At 53.6% G+C, this 25813-nt stretch overlaps 1 protein-coding gene across 1 annotated transcript; it reads left to right on the forward strand.

Moving 5' to 3' along the window:
- The first annotated feature begins 514 nt into the window (after window positions 1-514).
- Eml2 (EMAP like 2) lies at window positions 515-25813 on the forward strand. The gene is given in 23 exon segments (XM_076837892.2): window positions 515-560; window positions 563-685; window positions 3150-3368; window positions 3463-3586; window positions 3770-3874; window positions 5948-5976; window positions 6143-6272; window positions 9129-9278; window positions 9815-9884; window positions 9970-10080; window positions 11089-11184; window positions 12048-12182; window positions 12887-12986; window positions 15441-15595; window positions 15698-15823; window positions 17582-17713; window positions 20437-20504; window positions 20728-20816; window positions 21024-21121; window positions 21651-21738; window positions 22123-22218; window positions 23093-23223; window positions 25574-25813. Coding segments are annotated over 23 exon segments (2547 nt in total). The 3' UTR covers window positions 25700-25813.

Genomic DNA, 25813 nt, shown 5'->3' on the forward strand with positions numbered 1-25813 from the left:
GAGCTAATAAACAAGGGCTAAGGACTGGGCTAGAATCAGTTCAGGGAGGAGCTAGTGGACACCTGAGAGGGTTTGAAGCTCTTCTGTCGGGTCCTGGTCTTGCGAGAGGGCTTCTGGGAGATTCAGTAAAAAATTGAGGAGATGGAATGGGGGCTAGAGGAGTGTCTTCCTCCTCCCCATTCTCCGCTCAAAGCTGGGGGCATCGCTTCGGGCGGGGAAGCAGAGAAAGCCCTGCCCCTTTCAGTCGTCTGCATTCCTATTGGCGGAGGAGCCTGCGCGACAGACTCTCATTGGTTCCTAACAGGCGAGGAGGGGGTCCAGAGAGAAAGCACTCAGGTTGTGGGCTGGACCAGACAGTACCTAGGGGGACCCCGGCGCAGCCAATCCTGGCCTAAAGATTCTGTTGCGGGGGACTGGCAGACGGTGTCCCGAGCCCCTTTCTGGACATCCTGGGGGATGACCCCGGTGCCAGGCCCGGCGCCGGCCGCCTGATGCCCGGCGGGCCGAGCTGGGGATGCTGGAACGAAAGGCGTTGCTATGGCAACGGGAGGCAGGGCCTGGGGGGGGGACCGGGCCCGGGCTGGGGCCGGGGGGGCCGGCGGAGGCTGTGGCGGGGCGATGGCGGAACGCGGCCCGGCCTTCTGCGGCCTCTACGACACGTCCTCGCTGCTGCAATACTGCAACGGTGAGACCCCTCCTTAGTTCCGACCCTGGCCTTGACTAGCGATGGACCCATCTCCTCCTGCCCCAATCTCCTTCTTCCAAGTCTCTGTCCCCTCCCTTGCTGATGATCTCCTTTCTTTCCTTCAGCACGACCCTGACCCTAGAGCAAGGTCCCCATTCCCAAAGCCAGGATCTCCCACCCACTCACCCACTTGGATCTTCCCTTGCTCTGGAGGTGGCTAGAAGAGGGAGGGGGCAGGTCCCAAATGAGTCTGTGGTTTGGAAGGAGGGAAGGCTTGGGGGACCTCTGGGCCTGGAAATATACCCTCTGCCTCCCCGCCTCAAGCCTCTGGTACCCTCCCCTCTTTCCCTTATGGAGAAACAAACAGATTAGATTAGGGGTGAGGGTGGGATTTGTTGTTGAGTTGAAGACAGGAGTGTGGGACTGTAGGATGCCAGAGAACTTCTCCATATAGCCCCCAAATCCTAAGGCCAGCCCTCCCACTCCTTAAGACCCCACCCTTCTCCCTAGAAGAAGAGTATGATACCAGAAGGACCACTGTGGGTGTCAGGTCCAGATGAGGGGAGCTGGGGGCAGAGGGGAGGGGAGACATGAGGAGAAGTGGGAAGTGGGGGCTGGTCTTAGCAAAAGAGCTGAGGCCAGGGAAATGGTCAGAAGGGCCAGACGGCTTGAGTCATGGGGGTTGGGATGGGCAGGCCAAGCCTTCAAAATGATGCTGGCTTTTCTGGGTGGGGGCTGAACTGTCAAGGTAAAATTGCTTCTGTTTCACTCAGGGGTCCCTGAGAAGGGACCATCTTCCAGTTTAGAGGTCACTCCTCTGGGAACACTCCCAGATATGGCCAATGACCATTGGAGTTCAGAGAATCCTGAATGCTCCATTTGTCCTCCTCTGCCCCTCTAAGAGGCAGGATGACAGGGTGTCCAAGCCTGGGCCAACTATGGTTTCTGCCACGGAAAGACTGTGTGTCCATGCACAAGGAACTGCAGCCTTCTGGACTGTAGTCTTCTTCTTCCTTCTCTCCTCCTAAAAGGGGTAGACTACAACTACAGGAGTTACCAAGAGCATTATATACCATAAAATAAGTTAATCCTATTTTGGATTTATTGAGCACCTATCATGAGCCAGGAAACATGTTAGGTGTTTTGCATGAGAAGTGCCTAACACATATAAGCTTGCAATAACAGATACCATTTTCTGTAGTAGTATTAATGATAGATAAGAAGGGGCTCAGCATAGGAATTGATTGGGACTCCCTCTCCCCTGCCGCCTGACCCTTTGCCCATGCCCTTGGTTTTCTAAACCCTTCCCTTGTGGGTTCCAGGCCCTGACAGCTCTCTCCCTCTGACCTCTGGAGGCCCCCACCTTTCTCTGCAGGTTCAGAAACGGATCTGCCAAGTACTGGATGGGGGGCAGGGCAGGCGAGGCTGGGCAGGCGATTGGGCTGCAGAGGGAGGGAGGGAAGGGAGGGACTGAGGGCTGCACTGCAGAGACCAGCGGGCAGGCTGGGCGGCCTAGGGACACAGGATGGCAGATGCGACCTCCATGCCTTGTTCCTGTTTATGCTACGATCTTGACTTCCAACGGACTGGGAGCCAGGGTCTCCTCGATTGTGGCCAGCAATGAGTCTGGGTATGAGTGGTCTGGGAAGGGGGGCTACTTAGAATCCCCCACTTCGGGAAAATGGGTGAGGTGGGGGGAGATGGAGGAGTCATTTGGCTGCATCCTTGGTTTGAAGAGGAGGGGGAGATCCAAATCAGGTGTGTGAAGTACATAGGCAAAATAAAGAAAGGGCGCAGAGGAGGAGTGCTCCAGCTGGGGAAGAGAGGTTGAGGTCATCTGTGCTCATCTCCCTTCCTCTGGTCTCCTGGGTGCCCTGTGTGCTACCTGCAACCCCCAAGTCTGCCACCAGGGCCCGCAGAAGCTCTATCCTTGCAGCTGGAGAACCCCTTGGTGAGGAAGACTGAGGGGGACAAAGCATGACTTTTGGCTTGGAAAGTCTTAGAAACTGTGAGGGAATGTTAGTACCCATAATGGAATATTAATGTCCGTCAGAGAATGTTGAGGATCCGTTCTAGAACGTTGGTGTCACTAGGAGAAGGCTAGTGTCATCCTTGAAATGTTGATATCACTCAGACATTTAGCATCTTAGTCATAGAATCTTTAAACCAGAGTGAGAGGTTCCCGGATTGGTAGAATCTTCGTAGAGAGGAAGGGACTTCCCCAGGGTCACACTTGCAGGGCGCTGTGTTAAAGAGAGGAGGTGAGGAAGGGCGGGAGAGCGGTGGGGATTTCCTTCCCCCTGCGGAGCCCTGTTCCTGGGCCCATCTCCAGGCATCCCCGCTCCAGGTTGCGGGAGAGGTAGGGAGCGTGGCTGGCCCCCGTTTAGACCTGAAAGCCAGGAGAGACGCCTCGGGCGTTGGAGCTCCTGGGTGGCCCGGCAGCCGGCGCTCCCCCTCCTTCCAGATGACAATTTGTCGGGCACGAGCGGCATGGAGGTGGACGACCGCGTGTCGGCGCTGGAGCAGCGGCTGCAGCTGCAGGAAGACGAGCTGGCAGTCCTAAAGGCGGCGCTGGCGGACGCGCTGCGTCGCCTGCGGGCATGCGAAGAACAAGGCGCGGCGCTGCGTGCGAGGGGCACACCTAAGGGTCGGGCGCCCCCGCGCCTAGGCACCACCGCCTCCGGTATCCTGGTTAGGCTGGAGGGTTGAGACGGGGAGGGCCCGGCGCCTGGACCTCACACTCACTCTCTTCTGTCCTTCCAACCCCATCGATCCAGTGTGTCAGCTCTTGAAAGGCCTTCCCACCAGAGCACCCCTCAATGGCTCGGGACCCCCGCGGCGCGTGGGCGGCTATGCAACTTCCCCATCTTCCCCCAAGAAGGAGGCGAACTCCGGGCGCAGGTGAGGCATAGCAACCCGAATCCCCAGCCTTTGCACCACTTTGTGAGATGGAAGATGTTCGTGTGGAGGAGAGATCCAAGTACCCAATTTCCAGTAGAGGGGTGCAGAGAGGCTCAGACCTGCATGAGACATTCTCCTGCTGGTCTTACAGGTTCTGACCCCAGCACTGTGCTCTTTCCGCAGTGGCCGCCGCTACTTGTCACCAGAGCGCCTCGCTTCCGTGCGTCGCGAGGACCCCCGCAGCCGCACCACATCTTCCAGCAGCAATTGCAGCGCCAAAAAGGAAGGGTAAGTATTGGGGCGGGGTCATGTCACCGAGGGTGGGGCCAGAACCCCAGACAGACAGGAGAATGGATGGAGAATTTAGAGTCAAGCTTCCGGTCACGGCCACGAGATCATAATCTAAAGTGGGGTGAGCTAGTTCAGAACATTGCTTGAGCTGGTTTAGTCAAAATGGAAGGCCTGGAGGGGTGGAGCCAATGTCGAGGGGCGTGGTCCGAGCCTTGGGGACCGAACTGGAACACAGAATGCCGGCTGTCAGGGTCTTCTGGGTGAGCCGGAGAGGAAGTTGGGGAGGAGCCAGGCTCATGGGTGTGACCACTAAGGTAAAAGAGAGTCCCCTTAGAGTCTTGGGAAGGAGTCACGGCTGACACTCTAGAATTTATGCAGGGAATCGGGGAATCAGAGGGTGGAGTGTGGTTGGAATTTGAGGATGTGGCCAGAGTGATAGCCTGGACGGAATCAGAACCTCGGGTGAGAGAGTCAGAGGGGCTGGGACCAGGTGGGCACCTGCCAGATTTCGGGAGCCCGGCACCTAGTGAAATCAGGGGGAACTGTCAGGTGGAAATAGGCGTGACATGAAAGTTCAGCAGAGCCGTAGGGGGCGTGGTCCAACCTCAAGGGGTGGAGCCAACTTGGAGGACTTGAGAGGACTGATCACTGGGACTGGACCCCGTGAAAGTGAACGTGGCCAGACTTCCTGGTGGGCCTAGAGGAGAGTGGCTTAGGGGTTGGGGGAAGCTGTCCGTTATCTAGAGATTGAATCAACCCATGGGTAGGGTTGGGAGGAGACGGGTAAGGTCGCAACATTGGGCGAGATCAATTCTTGAGAGGCGGGGCTATGCTGAAGATTTGGGCGGAATCAAAATCTAAGGGGCGGCGTCACGACGTAGTGGGTGTGGTCAGAGTTTAGAGGCTGGGCTTAGGCAGGACCAGAATTAAAACCCTGAGTTCAATTCCACTGAAATAACTGCAACCGCATTATGTGTTAACTTGGCCTAGTGGCGCACGCCTGTAATTCCAGCTAGGATTACAAGTTCGAGGCCAGCCTCAGCAAACCCTATTTCAAAATCAAAAATAAAAAGGTCTGGGGATGTAGCTCAGTGGTTAAACTCCCCTTGGGCTCAATCCCCAGTAGTCTCCCCAAATTGTACTAAACACCACTCCACGTGCTTGCATGAATTAATTAATTTCATTTTCGCATCTGCTCGGGGAGGTGTAAGAACACTGACAACCCCCTCTTTAAACGAGGAACCCGTGCAGATGAGCAATAGGCAACCCATTCACACCAATAAAAATAGTCAGAACTGGGGTCTGAGTTCAGGCAGGCGCGCTCCAGCGTTCGAGTTCTCAACCACTCTCCCTCACCCTCAAAAAAGAGGCTGGTATCGGGACTCCACAGGTCGGGATGTGGGACCCGGCGGCACCCGCGGGCTCCAGGGGTCGGCCGCAGAGGGCGGGGCAGGGTGCGGCGGCGCGGGCGCCTCCTAGGGCCGGAAGCGGCGGAGCCCGACCCGGCTCCACCCCCGGCCCCGAAGCTCCGCCAGCCGCCGCCATGAGTAGCTTTGGAGCCGGGTGAGACCCTCTCGCAGACCCCCCTCCTCCCCGCGCTCCCGGGGCTTGGATCCCAGGCCGACCCTATCCCTGGGCCGCAGGTCCGAGCGCCTCACCCCTTTCGCCCGCCCACAGAGCGAGTGTGGAGACACGCCCCTTCCCTGCTTCCCTCGCTGCTTGAAGTTTGGGGAGCTGGAGGGCTGGGGGTGGGGAGAGCTGGGGAGCACCGTGCTGTTTTAAAGGGAGGGGTCCCTGGTGACTCCCCTCTTCCAGGATCGCGTCCCTGCCACTTCGTGCTGTGTGATCTTTGGCGATCACTGCCTCTCTGGGCCTGTGTCTTAGGCTCTGCAAGATCAACCGAGCAAAGCACACGGCCTGCAGAGAGGCAGCGCTCCGCTCCTTACTCGCCCCCCGTTACTCGTCAGAGACCAACAGCAAGCCGTGGGGGGGGGGGGGAGTAGCTCCTGATCTTTTCTGACCTGCCTACAAAAACAATTTTTTCTTCTTTTCTGCGTCCTTTCCTGACAGCAAAACCAAAGAAGTCATCTTCAGCGTGGGTGAGTGGCCAGAGCAGGAGGGGATTGCAGGGTGGCAGGCCAGAGCTGGAGGTCATGGGGCCTGGCTCCTGGGTCTTTGCTTCTCTGGCCTCAGTTTCTCCACCAAAGGGGGTGGGAGTTAGACTGGGGATGCTGTCCACCCTGACCTCTGGGGGTGCCTTGGCAGAGGATGGCTCCGTCAAAATGTTCCTGAGGGGCCGCCCTGTGCCCATGCTAATCCCGGACGACCTGGCACCCACCTACAGCCTGGACACCCGCTCGGAGCTGCCACCCTGCCGGTTCAAGCTGGACTGGGTGTATCCTTTGGCTTTAACCCCTCTCTGGGTGCTAGGCGCCATCAGGGGGAGACAGAAGTCTCCGTTGGTGAAGGACTTCGGCACTTCAGTGGGACAGAGGGACAACAGTAGCTGAGGGTGAGGAAGACCATGGCACTCAAGAGCAGAAGAAAGCAGGTCAGCCCAAAAGGACCTTTTCCGGTTCCTTAGGACGGCAAATGTTTGCTAAGTGCTTTCCAGATGTTGGATCCTCTTCTACCTGTGGGGCAGGGCTTCTAAGTGCGGAGACAGATGAGAACTCAGAAATCATGGGTTAAATAAACAAGATCATTTCACTTAGGAATAAAAGTTGGGGACACCATAACCTGGGGTCCTGTGAGGGGAGCACTGGGGACTTCTCCGTGGCGGAAAGTACATTTGAGCTGAGAGCTGTACACAGGTCCAGGCAGAGGGCTCAGTAGGTGAAGGACTCTGGCCATCAGGACCTTGATGTGTTTGAGAAATATAAAACGCTGGGAATGGACAGGAGCCTGGCTTTGGAGCCTGGTAGGAAATGGTTCAAATCCCAGCCCTGCCCTGGCTGGCTGTGAGACTCTGGATAAGTCATCTTACCTCTCAGTGCTTCAGTTGCCTCTTCTGGGAAATAGGTTTCACCATCTCAGATTTATAGGACTGAAGTAATGTGGAAAAGTGCTGAGCTCATAGTTTGTGCCCTGTACACAGCGGTTGGTAAAGTAATAGCTAGTCTTTATCAATCCCTTGTTGCATGACAGGCAAGGTTCTAAGTTCTCCCATGTATAAACACACTGAAGAAGATTTTTACAACTGGTGGCCCCAAGAGGGGACCACAGGCCTGTCCTGGGAAGTCAGAGCAGGTCTGAAGCAAGCACTCTGACTCTGGGCCTGGAGCTCTTTCCAAAGAGCCCAGGGGCTTAGAATCCATGCTCCAGGAACCCAGTTCCTGCCTCCTTCTCCCTGGGCCTCGGTTTCCTTTCCAGAGGCCTCTGGGTGCCCACAGACTTCTGCAGACAGCTGGAAATACCCACAGGAATGCGGCCAAACCGTCCTGTCAGGAGGACTTGACAGACTTGAAAGTTGACTAAGACTACAGGAGTCACTGTGGACCTCAGCTTGCCCGACTCTGTGATGACTGCAGGCAGAGCGGCTTCTATGGGGCCAGGATGTGTGTTCATTTTGAACATCTAGGACAGAAGGTTGGGGACACAGCAGTGACCACTAACAGTGGCCACCTGCCCTGCTGAAATTCACAGTCCAGTGGGGAATGAACTTATTGACAGTGACAACCCAGAGTGCCCGAGGCCCTGAGAGGGTAAGGACAGAGAGAGTCCAGCCTGGAGCCAGGGAGGGCTTCCCGGAGGAGGAAGTACAGATGTGAACAGAAGAGCACTGTCTCAGTGCCATGGGCCTCCCTGGACAGTTATGACATAAACCAGATTGTCACCAAGTATGGTGAGTCGAGCGAGGACCTGAGCCAGAGAGCAGCTCCGAGGAGGTGATAGCCACGAAGGCTGCGGGAAGAGTGGACCAGGCAAGGGAAAGGTTAATGCCCGGGCCTGGAGGGCAGGAGATCATGACTTTGGCATTTTAAGGAACTCCAAGGTCAGAACAAGGAAGGCAGCAGCCCTGAGGAGACCGGGAGGGGCCCTGGGAGACCACAGTCATCAACAGGGGGAGACAGTGAACTCATGGTGTCCACAGGGTGCCAGGTCCTGACATGGGCACAGCGGACACTCAGTGAGCAACACGGACAGATCTCAGCCTTCCTGGAGAGTCACTCTAGATGATGACGTGGAGTGCAGAGTGCATTGGAGATGGGAAGAGAATGGGCAGGAAGACCCTCTGCAGGAGTTGACAGTTGAGCTGAGACTGAGGGGACAGAGAATTGAAGGAGAAGGGTACCCAGGTTGTGGGATCAGCAAGTGGAAAGGCCCTGAGGTGAGAACAGGGAGGAAGCTAGTGTGAGTGGAACTGGGCATGTGGGAGGGGAGCAAGGAATTGGGGCCCAACTGGGCCAGGCCTGGGCCTTTTTTTTTTTTTTTTTGTACTGGGGATTGACCCCAGGGGTGCTTGACTACTGAACCACATGGCCAGCCCTTTGTATTTGAGATAGAGCCTTGCTAGGTTGCTTAGGGTCTTGCTAAGTTGCTGATACTGGCCCCAAACTTGTGATCCTCTTACCTCAGTCTCCCAAACCACTGGGATTACAGGTGTGTGCCACCATGCCTGGCTGTTATGGATTTTCATAGGATTCCCATTGTGGATTCAGGGGGGTGTGGATTCAGGGGGGTGTGGATTCAGGGGGGTGGGTCTTCGTTTTCCATGCACCAATTGCTATAAACTTGGTGACTTAAAATAACAGAAGAAAAAAAAAGTTTTTTTTGTTTTTTTTTTTTTTTTTCCTGACAGTTCTAGAGCCCAGAGTCCAAAATCAAGGTGTTGGCAGGGGGCCCACACACCTTCCAGAAGGTTTGGGAAAAATCTGTCCCTTGTCACCTCTTGGCTTCAGGTGACTGCCAGCCATCCTTGGGCTACTTGGCTTGTAGCCTCCTCACCCCATCCTACCCCTCCCCCATATCTCTGTTTTACCCTCTGTGCCTTACAAGGACACTTGTTGGATTTAAGGTCCACCTAACACCCAGATGATCTCATCCAGAAATACCTAATTACATCTGCAAAGACCCATTTTCCCATATAAGGTCATAATCACAGGTTCCAGGGGCTAAACACCGGGCCTATTTTTTTGGGGGGAGACCATCATTGAGCTCATTCCAGGGGTGGGAGTGGTGGCAGGAGAACCAGATCCCGCTGACCCTGGGTCGGGGCCAGCACGCGGCGCACGCTCCTTAACAGGCTAAGCTATGGCTACCGTGGCCGCGACTGCAGGGCCAACCTTCACCTGCTGCCCACGGGGGAGATCGTGTACTTCGTGGCCTCCGTGGCCGTGCTGTACAGCGTGGAGGAGCAGAGGCAGCGGCACTACCTGGGACACAATGACGACATCAAATGGTGAGCGGCTGGGGCGGAGGTCAGCCCCACCCCCTCCTGGGCCTCTTTCCACACCGCTGCCTCCTGCCTCCTGCCTCCGCGGTGTGGGGCCGGGCAGAGCCATTCTGCAAGCTGCCAGCGGCCCTGAGGCAGGTTTCAGTGGAGAAATGTAGATGGATGATTTATATTTCAAGGGTGGGTGACTTCATTCAGTGTCTGGATTTTTTTTTCTCTTCTTTTGAATAGCCCAAACTGAGACAGCGGTGGGAGGTTTGGAGCCCGGAGGCGGCCCCCTTAAATCTTTGTGTTTTCCTGGCCACTATTTTTAGTCCGGACCTGAGCCCCCTGGGGCATTGGAGTTACAGACTCAGGCCTGAGTCTCCCTTCTAATATCCCTTTATTGCTTTTGAAGGACTAAATCAATGTTTTATCGACTAAATAACTCAATTAACTAGTTTGCGGAATGCATAGCCAGGCATGGTGACTGTGGCCTGCTGCAGGAGGGTCCTGGTCCCTGGGAGCCCTTATGTCTGTCCATTTGTCCCCTCTCCCCTCAGCCTGGCTGTCCACCCGGATATGGTCACCATCGCCACAGGACAAGTGGCAGGCACTACCAAGGAGGGGAAGGTAATGGAGCCGAGGGAGCCAGGGGGAGAGAGGGTGGGACACAGCCAGGGCCCCCAGGTAACAGGCCTCTCTCTCTACCCTGCAGCTGCTGCCACCCCATGTGCGCATCTGGGACTCGGTATCCCTGTCCACCTTACACGTGCTGGGCCTGGGGGTGTTTGACCGAGCTGTGTGCTGCGTGGGCTTCTCCAAATCTGTAAGTCCTTGGCTCACCCTGAGCCACCCCAAGGGCAGGTCAAGGGCCTGTACCTTCCTGCCTGCTCCCTGCCCCATGGACGCCAAGCCCCCAGTATGATGTCCCCAAGGTGGGCTGCGAATGCCAGTCTCTGGGACCCAGAGGCTGCCCAGTTCCCCATCTTTAGGCAAGCACGCAGCCTGGTTCGCTGCAGACCCTCGGCGTCTCCTCAGTCTTGTTTTCTGGAGGATCTGACCTCTTGGCCATTTTGGGCCTAGTGTGGCTCCTTGGTGCCCAGATAAGCCCAGAAAGCAAGAGTAAGCCCTGAGGAATTTGTAGAGCAACTGGACATTCCCATAATTCCCAAACATGTGAGGGAGGGGCTTTTTTAAAGTCATATTTTACATTTTTATCATAACTTTCAGAAGCATTGGTCTGCGATGGACTGGGGAGTGAAAAACAAGCCGTCCCCCGACAGATAGGTTAAGGAGCTCGGGATCACAGCTACAGATTTCTTGAGGCCCAAGGACACATTTCAGAGTTTCAGAACAGAAAAGCTCTACTGAGGCCAAAGCATGGCTGGGGGGTGGAGGGAAGACCCCAAAACTCTAAGCAACTCTGTCAGTGCAAAATTAACAAGAGGTACAGAAAAAACCGACCTTATACCAACCGTCCTAATGGTTGGACTTCACACATGTAAAGTCCTGCCGTTTGCAAACACACTTTAGATGGTATCAGCCAGGAGTCCCTGCTCTGCATGCGGGCTGCAGGGAAATCCAATCTAGGGACCAGTTATAAAAACCTTTCAAAAGGCCAATTATAAAAACCCTTTGAGGGACTGAGTGGCAGAGCAGTTGCCCAGTGTGCAGGAGGCCCTGGGTTCAATCCGCAACACTACAAAGATGCTTTTCGGGTCCCTAATGGGGGAGTATTTTAGTGTGTCTCATGCATGGGCCGGGGCCTTTGAGAGTCTAAAACAGGCCTGCAAATGCCCCAGGGTCACCCTGACCTGCCTGTCCCCCTCTGTAGAATGGAGGCAGCCTGCTGTGTGCTGTGGACGAGTCCAACGATCACATGCTCTCCGTGTGGGACTGGGCCAAGGAGGCCAAGCTGGTGGATAGCAAGGTGGGGAGACCATTATCCCCTCCCCTGGGGTGCCCCTAGGGGACATGTCCATCCTGGGAGTTGGGTGTTTGGCATCAGGTAAATTTATGTCTAAGGCCTGACTTTGCCATTTGCTGGTCATGTGACTTTGAGCAAGGGACTTACCCTCTTTGAGCCTCAGTGACCTCATCTGTAGACTGGAGATAAAGGTAGCATCCTCCTCCCAGGGCCCTAGTGAGGAAGTTGGGACACTGTGTGGGTGGAGCAGGCCCCCATAGAGGGCAGTATGAGATGGTCCCTGACTAGGAGAGGTCCTGTCATGCCCAAGATAGACCTTGATTGGCATCTGTGGGCAATACCTATTTTGTAGGTGACTCATGACAGGGAGAGAGATACTTGCCCATGGTTACCTGCCCAGGCTGGGGGGCAGGAAAACTGGGTTCAAGATTGGGCTTGCTGTCTGGGGAAGGCGATATGGTCAAGAGGCTAAGCTTTGGAGTCAGCCTGAGTGAGTTGGATTCCAGAACTTCTCTAGCTGTGCGGCTTTAGGCAAGCAGCTTGCCCTCTCTGAGCCTCATGTCTTCATCTGTAATGGGCGTTGAGGTGCTAGTAGATCTTGTCCCCCAGAGTGCTCTGAGGATTGAATGAGTTCGTGGATGGAGCTTAGCAAAGTGCTTAGTTCAGGGCAGAGGCTCTCAAAGTGTCAGCCAGGAAGATGAGAATACTTCTCGGCCTGGTCCTGCCTCCTGCACTTGAGTTTGCCATACAGGGAAGGTATGGGCACCGCACAGCCCTCACAGCTGTGTGGGGAGCTCCTGTGGGGGTGGGATGGTTCCCCTGGAGGCTGCGAGATGTTCATTCGGAATCTTCCCCACTCCACAAAGTGCTCCAACGAGGCTGTGCTGGTGGCCACCTTCCACCCCACCGACCCCAGCCTGCTTATCACCTGCGGGAAATCCCACATCTACTTCTGGACCCTGGAGGGCGGCAGCCTGAGCAAGCGGCAGGGCCTCTTTGAGGTGAGTGCCAGGGGTGCAGGGACCAGCTGGCCCTGAGAGGGGCAGGCAGGGTACCCAGGCAGGCACCCCGACAGCCCCGAGGGTCCCAGAGGCTCGAAAGTTCAGGGGTGCTGAGCTCTTGCAGGAGGGGCCTCCAGACCATGGCGGGGTGGGGTGGGGGCTGCTTAACGCCGGAGCCATGAGGATTCAATGGGACGGGGAAATAATGGCTCCTAGGGGACAGTAAATCCCTATAAACGGGTCCTATGCTCGTCTCTATGGATGGAGCGGTCGGAGGCTGAGCGACACAAGCTGAGACTGAGCAGGAAGCAGAAGGCCCGGGAGGGAGGATGGGGGGGGCCTTTCCGTGCCCAGAAGGAGCGCTCTGAGGGCACCAGGCACAGCTGGAGATGTGGAGAGGGTGGGCAGAGGCAGGAGGGGACCCAGAGGAGGCAGGACAGGCAGGAGGCCCGACAGATTGCAGACAGAGATGGGGAGATCCGTCAGGGAGCAGAATGGGAGGCAGGAAGGGGCCCAGGTGCACAAGGGAGTCCGTGGGGTCATTACTCCAGAGACCTGAGCGCTTCCAGGTGGGCGATGGGATACCCCGCCCAGGATCGCACACCCAGAAGCAGAGTGGGGACCCCGGGGACTGCAGTTCTGGATGTAGGTGACCTCCCTGCCTCAGCCACGCTCTGACACCTACCCCTCTTTCTCCCCCTTAGAAACACGAGAAACCAAAGTACGTGTTGTGCGTGACCTTTTTGGAGGGTGGTGACGTGATCACTGGAGACTCCGGGGGGAACCTCTATGTCTGGGGCAAAGGTCAGTATCACCCCATCTGTGTGGTCCCCAACCTGGTTCCTGTCACCCCGTGCTCCGCCTCCTTTCTTTAACCCTGCTCATGGGGAATGAGTGACATGGCGGGGTAAGCCTTTCCGTCCAGTCCAGCGCCCTCCGAGGCTAGCCCTGATAGCCTACCTCCAGGAAATCTCACAGATTCCCCCGGCCTCGTCCTCCGAAAATCCCATATGAGGGGCCAAGTCTGAACCTTGAATTCAGTTGTAGATGGAGGTGAGAATGGATGCACCGGTGGGTGTGTGGATGGGTGGGTGCACAGAGGCTTTGTCCCAGTCTTCGGATCAGTGGATGAATGAAGGGGTCATCCCAGGGAACGAGTGGAAGGATGAGTAGGTGCGTCTGTGGACCTACTCGACAGGCGGGTGCTTGGGAGTCCACGGCCATATCACCCCGAATGCGCCTGATCCTGTCTGAACATTCAGATAAATGAGTGGCCCTCGCGCTATTAATGAGTGACTTGGCCTCCTCCCGGACGGTGTGTCTGTAAAATGGTGCAGGAATGTGTGGGTGCCTGGATGGCCGTTCAGCCGTTGGACGAGGGTGTTGAAGCAGAGATTGTTCCAGGGCAGGGGATGTGGCACAGTGGGACGGCGCTTGCCTGAACTCTCAAGGCCTCGGTTCCACCCCAGAACCACAAAAACAAGAACAAAATAAGAGCGTAGATGTTCCAGGTGGGCAAGGTGCTATCCGCCTGTAATCTCAGCCAACCGGGAGGCTGAGATGGGAGGATTTTTTGGGGGGGTGAGGTGGGGGTTGAACTCAGGGCCTCTTAACCACTGAGCCACACCCCAGCCCTTTTTAGGTTTATTTTGGGCAGGTTGTCCAGGCTGGCTTGGAACTCACGATCCTCCAGCCTCAGCCTCCCAAGTAGCTGGCATTACAGGTATGCATCACTGTGCCCGGCCAAAAAAAATTTAAATTAATCAATGAGTTGTCCTGGTCAGGGTTCAAGGGGTGAATAAAAGTTTGTCTGGCTAAATGGGTGAATAAAAGAATGAATGGGTTATCACTGTCAGTGGAAAACATGAAAGAAGCAAGTTTTTGGCCTGGGTACATTTGCTTTTCCATACATTATACTTTTCATTTAGGAGTGTGCTGAAAACTATTCACATTTCACAAATGAAAACAATAGGCTCAGAGAAGAACAGCGACCAGCAGATGACCTAGCTGGGCAGCCAGGGCACTTGGTCTCTAAGGTTCCTCCCTTTTCTATTCCATCTGTCACTCTGCTCTGCTCTTGGCCTATAGGAAATGGGCCTGAACCAGGCATTGCTCTGTGACCTCTGGTAAAGTCTTTCCCTCTCTGAGCTTCAGATTGCCTATCTGTAAGCCAACTGAGAGACAAGGATTATCTTCAAGTGCCACTTCTGCTGACTTGGTCCCTGGTGCAGTTACCCCACCAGGGCTGTGCAACCAGAGGGAAGGTGGTTTAGGAGCTGGGACAGCCTGGGTTCAGGTCCCAGAGGAGTAGTGTGCACTCTGTGTGGCCTTGGGAGAGTCATATCCTCCTAGGACTCAGTTGCCACCTCTATAAAATGGGCACAATACCACTACCTCCCTATAGCGTTATTCTGAACTTTCCATTGGGGTCTGGTACATCCGCACACCCCCAGGCCCATCACTAGGCTGTCCTGCAGAGCTTCCAAGTTGATGGATGGGTGGAAGAGGAGTCACCCCTGAGGCTTGGGGGACAGGGAAGAGCTGGGTGTCCTTCCTTCCCCCCCACAGCCTCCTCCCTGGTCTCAAGCCTTACCCCCTGCAGTTCAGATTGTTCCAGAAGCAAATGCAAAATGTGATCTGCCTCCCCTCCAGGGTTCCCTCACGCTCTGGCCCTGCCTCCTCCTGTACCCGTGCTCTGGCTTTTGTGTGTATGCGCAGTCACTGCCAGACTTCTCCCAGGTCCCTAGATAGTGCCTGCTCTCGCTGCTCTCTGCCTTCATAACACAAGGCTGCGCTTCCTTTTGTCCCAGCAACTTCCACTCAGCCTTGAGGTCTTTGCTCAGCCAGCACTAACCAGTCCACTGATTGGCAGTGGGTCCGTTTCTGCTACTGAACTGTGATGGGAACTGGGTGGGTGAGGGGTGGATGGGTAGCTCAGTAGGCAGACCCGCGGCTGGATGGATGAGAATGAAGGATAGAGGGAGGGTAGAAGGAAGGGTGTGGATGGACCGGTTGACGGATCAGAGATGAAGAGGTGGGAGGTGGTCAATGCATGGATGGTGGCTAGGTGTTTGGATGGACAGACGGGCAGATAGGCCAGTGGATGACAGCGGGTAGGCATCGGAGTCCACTGGCGGCAGGTGGGTTGTAGGTGGTGGAGGGGGGGGATGGAAAGCTGGAGAACTGGCGGGAGTTTTTCAAGTCTCTCTCGGGTCAGCCCAGGGCAGCTTCCCCGCTGCGTCTGCGTCGCCCCTGCAGGTGGAAACCGCATCGCACAGGCAGTGCTGGGTGCGCACGATGGAGGCGTGTTCGGGCTCTGCGCCCTGCGGCATGGGACGCTGGTGTCCGGAGGGGGCCGCGATCGTCGGCTGGTCCTCTGGGGCTCTGACTACAGCAAGCTGCAGGAGGTGGAGGTGAGAAGGGGGGCGCACAGGGGCGGCGCGGAGGCCACACCGAGCAGGGCTCCTGGCGCAGCATGCCTCCCCCCATGCGTCCTGTGCCATCTGCCCACCCAGGTCCCTGAGGACTTCGGCCCTGTGCGCACTGTGGCAGAAGGCCGGGGGGACACGCTGTACGTGGGAACCACCCGCAACTCCATCCTGCAGGGTTCCCTGCACACCGGCTTCTCGCTGCTCGTGCAGGTGAGCGCCTCCCTCCACGGCTGCGGCTCTGGTCCTCCCGCCAGTGTCCCCTCATCTGACCGCCCGTCCCTTCTCCTATAGCCTGACAAACTTCACCTACCGTCCTTTGACCTGTCCCCCCTCACAAACTCACCCCGCCCTGGCCCTGACCCAGGACTCCCCAGAACCACCTGCGATACAGCTGCCAAAGGTACCCAGCACCCCGACGCAACCGCTGCCACCTGCCCTTTTGATTGGGGGTGGCATCTTCCTGTCTGGTTAGTAAATTCCCTGGCAGTTGTCACACTGTCACAAAGGCCACACACCTGCTATGGTTCCAGGATGCGGCCCTCCTGGGATCTGATTTCTTCTTGCAGCTCAAATGGCCATTCCTTCCTTTCAGGGGTGCCACACCCCTGCCCCACCCAACTGAAAACCCTCCTCCCAGGAGGCAGTATAGTAGAGTGGTTAGGAGCATGAATTCTGGGGGCGGGGGGAAACTGCCTGGGTGTGAATCACAGCCCCATTCATTAGCTGTGTGATATTGGACAAGTGAGTAACCTCTCTGTGTGTCTGTAAAATGAGGAGAAGAGCAGAACCAAATGCATAGGGTTTGGGAGGATTCTGTGAGTCTCTTCATATGCAGCATTTAGAATGGTGCCTGACACACAGTAAGTGCTCCCAGGGTCTTGACCAACTTTCCTCCTTGTTTAGGGGTCCCCCCATCCTTCACCTGTTCCTTGAATTTTCCCACAGATAGTCTAGCTGAAGTCTGTGCTGCTGCATTTAGGTCCCCCTCTGGCCATGGTTTCCATATGAAGAAAATGAAGGAAAGCAAGGGCTGCAAGGATTTTTCTAGATGTCCCAAGGCCAGAAGGACTCTAGAGACCTCTAATAATACTACTTATGTTAGCTATTATAATTATTAATATGTGTGACTATAACTAATTGTGTGATTATCAATTATCAACCATGTCAATTATTACCATTATGATTATTGTCATCATTAATAACACTTATGTTTTATGTGATTAATAATAATATAGCTACTCCCATTTCATGGGCTGGGCACAGCTCTGAGCTAGACTTAGTTTTTTGTTTTTGTTTTTTTTTTTAAGTTGTTTGGTTTTTTTAGTTGGACACAATACCTTTATTTTATCCATTCATTTTTATGCGGTGCTGAGAATCAAACCCAGTGCCTTGCACATGCTGGGCAAGCGCTCTGCCACTGAGCCCCAGCCCAGTCCCATCCATGACCTGAGTGAACTCAGTAACGCCCGCTGTGAGGCACACAGAGATTGGCCCCATTTTACAGAAGATAAAACTGAGACTCAAGGAGAAGTTTCCCCCTCGATGACTGGCTACCAGTTAGTAGGATAGGGCTGAGGTCCCCAGGCTGGGACCCTCCATGAGGCCTGGGCTCTGGGTGGCTCCAGGAGGACTTCAGGAGGCCCTTCCCAGGCCCATGGAGCTGGAGCCCCAGGTGTGTGTCCAGGGTGGGTACAGCTGGAGGTGCCAGGCTCTGAGCTCCACTCTCTCCTGCCTCCTGTTGGGCAAAGAGAAAGGTAGAGGCCTGGGAGAAGGGGGCAGGATTCACCCCAAGTCACACTGGGGCAGGAGTCATCTGGTCATGGGGAGAGGTCATGCTGGGGAAAGGTCTCCCTGAGTCACCTGGACAGGGTGAGCTGCTGGGCTGGTCCAACACTCCTTCCTGGCACCAGGTGTGGGTATGGAAGGCCAGGATCGCAGTCTCCACTGTGCTCTCTTTCTTTCCTGCAGGGCCATGCGGAAGAGCTGTGGGGCCTGGCCACACACCCCACCCGTGCACAGTTTGTGACCTGCGGGCAGGATAAGCTGGTGCATCTGTGGAGCTCAGAGTCTCATCAGCCACTATGGAGCAGGCTCATAGAGGTGAGGGTACAGGGGACCGGATAGACCCTTCTACCAGAACCCCCCATTTCACGCCTCATGGCTCAGTGCATCGGGGAGAGACCACACAGGTCTCTTTAAGCAGAGGGTATTTAATATAGGGATTGGGTGCTTACAGACTCCCTCTGGTGGGGCTGGAGAAGCCAGTTCTGCATGGAATGAAGCCCAGAGCTGACGAAGGGAAACTGGCAACAGTCAGAACAGTGGGGAGTCAGCAATCACTGAGCTCAAGATCATGTTGGGGGGCTGGGGATGTGGCTCAAGCGGTAGCGCGCTCGCCTGGCATGCGTGTGGCCCGGGTTCGATCCTCAGCACCACATACAAACAAAGATATTGTGTCCACCGAAAAAAAACTAAAAATAAATATTTAAAAAAAAAAAAAAAAAAAAAGATCATGTTGGGGGCCGGGCCTGGTGGCGCACACTTATAATCCGAGCAACTCAGAAGACCTAGGCAGCCAGCCTCAGCAATTTAGCAAGGCTGTAACATCCTAGTGAGACCCTGTTTCAAGTTTTTAAAAAGGGTTGGGGATGTGGCTCAGTGGTTAGCACTCTTGGGTTCAATCCCTGGTACCAAAAAAAAGGAACTGTCGAGACAGGAGGTGCGGCTCACTGGTAGAACTCTCGCCTCACCTTCAGTAATCCCTGGGTTCAGTCCCCAGGACTGCAGAACCACACCAGACCAAACCAGGAACATTCTGTCATCACTCCAAGAGCTGGGAAGCTGCCACCAGCCCACTGCAGCTGGTGACTCCAGAGCTAACCTGTCCTTGATAACCACTGGCCACCCATAGCTATTCCAACTTAAACTAATTAAAAGTGCAAATAAAATTAAACTTAATTCCTTAGTTGCATTAGTCACATTTCAAGAGCTTGGTCACCTCATATGGTTAGTGGCTACCATATTGGAAAGAGCAAGAAAGAACATCTCTGGGGCTGGGATTGTGGCTCAGTGGTAGAGCACTCGTCTAGCACATGCAAGGCCCTGGGTTCGATCCTCAGTACCACATAAAAATAAATAAATAAAATAACGATATTGTGTCCAATGACAATTAAGAAATAAATATTAAAAAAAAAAAAGAACATCTCTGCTGTCACAAGGTCCTTTTGGACTGTATCATGTTAGATCTACTCAGTGCAGGCTAGATTAGCCAAAAACAGATATGCTATGTTCCTGCCTTTCAGTGTGCTCAAGGCAAGTGACTGCACCTGGGGTATGAGTACAGCAAATCCCATTGCTTTCATGACCCAACTAGTCAGCAGCATGGCAGAAGAAGAACTCTGCCTTCTGCCTTTCAGAACCTGCAAAAATGCAATGGATTAGCTGGACATGGTGGTTCATGCCTGTAATCCAGGGACTCAGGAGGCTGAGGCAGGAGGATCACAAGTTCAAGGCTAGCATCAGCAATTTAGGGAGAACCTCAGAGATTTAGAAAGACCCTATCTCAAAATAAAAAGATAAAGGGCTGGGGTCGTAGCTCAGTGTAGAGCGCTCATCTAGCATGTGCAAGCCCCTGGGTTCGATCCTTGGCACTACATAAAAATAAATACATAAAATGAAAGGTATTATGTCCACCTACAACTTAAAAAAATTAAAAGTAAAAAGGATATAGCTCTATGGTAAAGCACCCCTGAGGTTCAATCCTCAGACCCCCACAAAAAAGAGCAATGGATTGTCAGACCCAAATCTCAGCTGAATTCTACCTGCAAATGATTTGGAGACATGTCGTTTTTTAGCTCCCTGCCTATACAGGTTGAGAAGACATGAAGAAGGAAGGAGGTCAGCTCACTGTATCCCCAACACTGTCCTGTGAGGCTTTTCTTCTAGAATCCTTCCAAGGTTTCCATGGTCCTGGAACACTGTGCCCTTAGAAGTGCCGGTCATCTCGGCTATCTTAATCGAGCACCTACTATATGCCAAGCCCTCCCCCAAACCTTTCAGGGCAGTAGGGATGATAGATCCCCACTTAGAAACAGGTGTAGAAAAGCAAAATTACATCATGGTGTAGTTGTAGGCGTAGCTAATCTTGATTGAGAGCTTAGTGTAGGCCATCTTATTTACTACCTTGCTATTTTAAGGACTTTGCAGCTTGTTTATAATGATTCTGGAAAGTGTGTATTGGTGATCTCTATTTGCCAGATGAAGAAGTCAAGGCTTGGACAGGGCAAGTTATTTGGTGTCACTCACAGACAGTGTTGGAGTCACAGAGTGAACACAGATCTAACTTGACTCCATGCTGCTTTTTTGCCCATGAATCAACCAAATGTCCCCTAAATAAAAATTAAAAATTATAACAGCCCATGCTGATAAAGATGTGGGGAAACAGGCACTCATACACAACTGGTGGTAAGCTGATATACTTTTATGGAAGGCAAATTGGCATTATACATCAAAAACCTTAAAAATATGAGTACCTTTTGTCCTAACAGTCCCACCTCTAGGAACTCACCTAAGGAAGTCACTTGGATGAATAAAAGCTGTGGGAATTTAGAACAGGAGGAAAAAAGGATCAGGAGTCAGCAGTGAAGGGAGGAATGTTTTCTGCCCGGGCTGCCGTGCTCTAGGAAGGGGAATGGTTTCCAGGGCATCTGGCGCAATGGGTCCTGGAAGGCAGGAAAGGGAGGTGAGAACCCTCATATCAGGCTGAGGCCACCCGTGGTCGCAGGACTCCAACTCTGAGCCCTGCCTTTTCTCTTCCTTCTCAGGACCCCGCGCGCTCAGCTGGCTTCCATCCCAGTGGCTCTGTCCTAGCGGTGGGCACAGTGACTGGCAGGTAAAGCTGAACATTTGGGGAGGCTTCTCCTGACCAAGAGCCCCACACCCTTATCTTCTACCCAAAGTCCATAGACATGTTAATTAGGCGCTCCCTACATTCTTTTGGAGTCAGCCTTTCCTACATCTTTGCTGGGCCCTCTGATCCCTCCCTGGACCCCATGCATTGCTGTCCCTCTGCACCATCAGCTCACCCCCTCCCCCACCATATCTTCTCCTTAAAGATGGCTGCTGCTGGACACCGAGACCCATGACCTGGTGGCTATCCATACAGATGGCAATGAACAGATCTCAGTGGTCAGCTTCTCCCCAGGTAAGGCGCTGCCCTGGGACCCTGGAGAGGCAGGGCCTGGGGACACAGGCTCAGTGTTAGAGAAGCCGGTGGAGCAGGTGGAGCCAGTGCCTCCTAACTTGGAAGGGATGATAGTGGGTGGGGCCTGGGACTGTCGAGGAGGGGCTGAATCTGGGAGAGGAGGGGGCAGAGCCTGGGTCCCTCCTCATAGCCCCTCCCCTCCCCCAGACGGGGCGTACCTGGCCGTGGGCTCCCACGACAACTTGGTGTACGTGTACACGGTGGACCAGGGCGGCCGCAAGGTCAGCCGCCTGGGCAAGTGCTCGGTGAGTGGGCAGTGGCCCCAGCCTGCGCCGCCACCCCGCCCACAGGGTGCAGAATTAACCACTTTTCTACCCCAAGGGATCACAGCTTCAGCTCTCAACTGACTTTGCCCGGACCACCTCCAGGAGCCTTAGCCCGCCAGCGCACCCCTCTTCTCTTCTGAGCTCTCCCCCTCGTGTGGCCCCGCCCCAAGTCCCGCCCCAAACCCGCCCCCTTTGTGGCCCCGCCCCTCAGTCCTCTGCGAAATGTCTGTGTGGCCCCACCCCCTGCATTCGAAGTCCGCGGATCTAGCTCTGCCCACTTAATCCTAATTGGCGTCGTCTTCTAAGCGCATTTTGTCAGCCCCGCCCATCGGAGTCTGGCCCCGCCCACGGCGGTCTGACCCCGCCTCCCACGCTCGGGAGCCCATATCCCTCCCTGGCCCCTTGTGTTCTCACCCTCCCTCTGTATTTTGCCCTTCCTATTCTAATTCTGCCCCCTGTCCCTGGTTCTACCCTCTCCGGCTCTGACCGCCCCTTGCGTCCCCCACAGGGACACTCCAGTTTTATCACCCACCTGGACTGGGCCCAGGACAGCAGCTGCTTTGTTACCAACTCCGGAGACTACGAGATTCTGTACTGTGAGTTCCCTGGGACCCAGAGTCCTTCCTTCCTCGGCCTGTTGGTCCGTGTGTGTGATTCGCATAGGTCTCCCGAGTTCGGCGGCGGGTAGGAGGAGGCAGGGGCTTCGGGTCTCTGGCTGTCATTCAGGGGACGTTGTGATTTGGAACTCAGGAGCCCCTGCATTGGATTTCCTCTCTGTTTGGATGGGCAGGTGCAGGTCTTTAAGCAGATGTCCCTGCTCTGGCTTTGAGGGGTCTGAACCCAGAGTCTAGCCCTCGGCCTGTCCAGAGAGGTGGCATGAGCCGGGGACCTTGGCCTGGTCTGAGTGCCTACTGTCTGTGAAGTGGATGGGTTTGGCCACAGTTCTTCTGCCCTGAACACCTCCTAAAATTTCTCCCCAGGGGACCCGGCCACCTGTAAGCAGATCACCAATGCAGATACCATGAGGAATGTGGAATGGGACACAGCTACGTGTGTCCTAGGGTTTGGGGTGTTTGGTAAGTTGTGGAAAAGGAGGGTCCCACTGAGGACAGGAGGCCCAAGAAGCAGGCCAGACTGGTGCTTCCCCTGCCTCCTGTGGGCTACCTCCTTTCCCTTGTGTGGGCAGTGTTTGTGTAAAATGAAAGGGCAGAGTGAGCTGAGACCAGATGGGTGGTAGTCCTGGACCAGAGAGAGCCTCCCTGCCAGCGCCCTGGCCCCTGTTCATTTAGACCCTGATGCAGTCCATACGGACTGCCTGAGCACCTCTGGGCTGACCCTGGTCTGGGCAGTGACCACAGCAGCCTCAGCCCTGCTCTCCTGAGCTCACAATCCAGTGAGGGAGACACACTTGTCCCCAGACAGGGATCACCCGGATTAGGTAGTGCTGCAAACTGAATTGGGGTGGGGAGGTGGCTAGTCTGGGGGTGGGAGTTGGAGAGGGCTTCGTGGAGGAAGAGACAGTTGAGCTAGGACCTGGAGGACGGAGAGGAGGTGGGAGATGGAGAACAGTCTGTAGGTAGGGCACAGCATGTGCAGAAGCCCAAAGGTGACGGAGAACTTGACACTGCAGAAATGCAAATCATTGCAGAGTTCAAGGGAAGCATTGCTGAGGGATGAGGGAGGAGCAGTGGGTGGGGCTGGGCAGAGCCCAGAGGGTCAAGGCTTTCTCCTGAGACCACCAGGGAGCCATGGAAAGATTTTGAGCTGAAGAGGGACAGAGTCAGATTTGTCCCTTCAAAAGATAATTTGACTCCAATCCTGGATAGAGACAGTGTATATGGGTAGAGGATAAGGGGGTAGAGGATAACGTTGGGGGGGGGGGGGGCTGCTGTTTTTGGGAGTCCCTGGCCCCAGCTGACATCTTACCACTGCTCCCCATCTTGTCCAAAGGAATCTGGTCAGAGGGGGCTGATGGCACTGACATCAACGCTGTGGCCCGTTCCCATGATGGCAAGTTGCTGGCTTCGGCTGATGACTTTGGCAAGGTCCACCTGTTCAGCTACCCCTGCTGTCAGCCCCGAGTGAGTCCCTCTGGGTTCCGTGGGGCCTGGGGTAGTAAACAGAGTTGGGGGGAAGATTCAGCAGGTTCTGAGTTGCCAAGAATGGCCTCTGAATTTGCTGTCCTCCTGCCTCAGCCTCCCATGTAGCTGGGATTAAGGCATGTGTCACCCACCTGGTTAAAGGGCCCTTCTTAATCTGAAAGTCAGTGAACTTTAGGGCTGAAGATGTGGCTTGTTAAGGTTCTGAGCATCTGTAGTTCTGGCATCTTCGATTCTTTTCTCCTTGTTAACTCAACAAATAATGAGCACCTACTTTGTGCCTGGGCAAAGGGGATATATCACTGAGCAAGACAACACAGTCACAGCCCTTATAAAGCTGACAGCCTAAGTGGCATGATGGTCCCAACATGATGCTCTAGGTTATTTAGATTTCCCAGCAGTCCTAGGACGAGGACCAAACTCCAGCCCCACAGGGCCAAACAGGCGGTGAGAGTGATGGCTTGAGGCTGTACTCCCCAGTTTTAATGAGAAGCTGGTTCTCTGCAGCCGCGTCTTGCATGGTTTTAAAAGAGGCCAGAAATCAGGATTTTAATTTGAATTCTCTCAATTTTCCAATAATGTCCACAACTATGTTTCTAAAAACACTCAGTCACATTCAACTCATCCACAAGCCACCAGCAGCTAACCCATGTCTAAACTAAGACCGGACATCGTTAATTTTTATGTTCGCTGGCCTTAAAAAATCTTGTTCCAACATTTTATTAGGAAATTTTCGTACATAAAAGCAGAGAAAACAGAACAGTGATCCCTCCTGGAACTAGTACTCGTGTTCCGCTATTATCAGATTTGGAATAGTTGTTTCTTCTTTTTCTTTTCTTTTTTTTTTTTTTAACATATTTTTAGTTGTAGATGGGCACAATGCCTTTATTTAATTAATTATTTTTTTTAACTTTTTTTAAAAATATTTTTTATTATTTTTTTTTTTTAGTTTTAGGTGGACATTATATCTTTATTTTATTTGTATGTGGTGCTGAGAATCGAACCCACTGCCTCATGCATGCTAGGCGAGCGCGCTACCACTTGAGCCACATTCCCAGCCCCAATTTATTTATTTTTAATTGCAGCTGAAGTTTGAACCCAGTACTTCATACTAGCCAGGCAAGCGCTTCTCCCACTGAGCTACAGCCCCTGCCCTGTTTCTTCTTTTTCTTTCTTTCTCCCCCGACAACTTTTTTGTTGTTGTTGTGTCTGAGGAATACATGTTACACACTGAGCTGAACCCCTGGCCCCAGCATTCATTAATTTCTTTTTTAATACTTTTTTTAGTTGTTAATGGGCCTTTATTTTATTCATTATTTATATGCAGTACTGAGAATCGAACCCAGTGCCTCACACATGTGATGTAAGTGCCCTCCCCGAGCCACAATCCCAGCCCCTCATTAATTTCTTTTAATATTTTTTTATTTGTAGATGGACACACACCTTTATTTTATTTATTTATTTTTATGTGGTGCTGAGGATCAAACCCAGTGCCTCACATGTGAGAGGCAAGCAGTCTACCACTGAGCCACAACCCCATTAATTTCTTAATGTAATCAAATACCCAGTTCCATATTAAAATAGTTATCCCATGGGGCTGGGATTGTGGCTCAGTGGTAGATCGCCTGTCTAGCACGTGCAAGGCCCTGGGTTCAATTCTCAGCACCACGTAAAAATAAAATAAATACAATAAAGATATTGTGTCCAGTTACAACTAAAAAATAAATATTAAAAAATATTTAAAAAATAAGTAAATTAATTAAATAAAATAGTTATCCCAAAATAGCATGCCATGGTTTTTTGTTCTGTTTTGCTTTGTTAAATTAATATCCATGCTGGGTACAATGGAACTGTAATCACAGCAACTCTGGAGGCTGAGGCAGAAGGATCACAAGTCCAAGGCCAGCCTCAGCAACTTAGTGAGACCCTGTCTCAAAATAAAAAAAAAAGGGGGGTGTGTGATGCTGGCACACAGCTCAGTGGTAGATGCCCTTGGGTTCAATCCCTGGTGCCAGGGGAAAAAAAAAAATGCTGGATCCAAACAGCATTTGCTGGAGTCTTGTTCTCTTTGTGAACAGTCTCCTGTACTCACTCTCATGTTTATTTTTATGCCATTAACTTACTGGAGAAATCAGTATTGTTTCCCATTGATTTCTTATTAAAAAAGAATGCTGGGGCCAGGGGTTTAGCTCAGTGTGTAACATGTATTCCTCAAATTATAGGAAGGGTTATTGGTTCTAATTATAGGAAGAGAAAGGGGTTGGGGACAGGAAGGCCGCAGGTGGCAATGCCCCCTCTGACTTTTTGTCCACTTCTTCTTCCCCTGTAACAGGCGCTCGGCCACAAATATGGTGGACACAGCAGCCATGTGACGAATGTGGCCTTCTTGTGGGATGACAGTGTAGCCCTAACTACAGGGGGCAAGGACACCAGCGTGCTGCAGTGGCGGGTGGTGTGAACCCTGGGTCCCAGGGACGTGGGGCGGGGTAGAATCAGGTGGCAGGGCTGGGACTCTATTTTCGGGAGATGTCTATTGCCGAGTAGAATAATATATATCCAGAGTTCGTCTATA

The sequence above is a fragment of the Callospermophilus lateralis genome, chromosome 18, assembly GCF_048772815.1.
Source record: "Callospermophilus lateralis isolate mCalLat2 chromosome 18, mCalLat2.hap1, whole genome shotgun sequence".
NCBI classification, from domain to species: Eukaryota; Metazoa; Chordata; class Mammalia; order Rodentia; family Sciuridae; genus Callospermophilus; species Callospermophilus lateralis.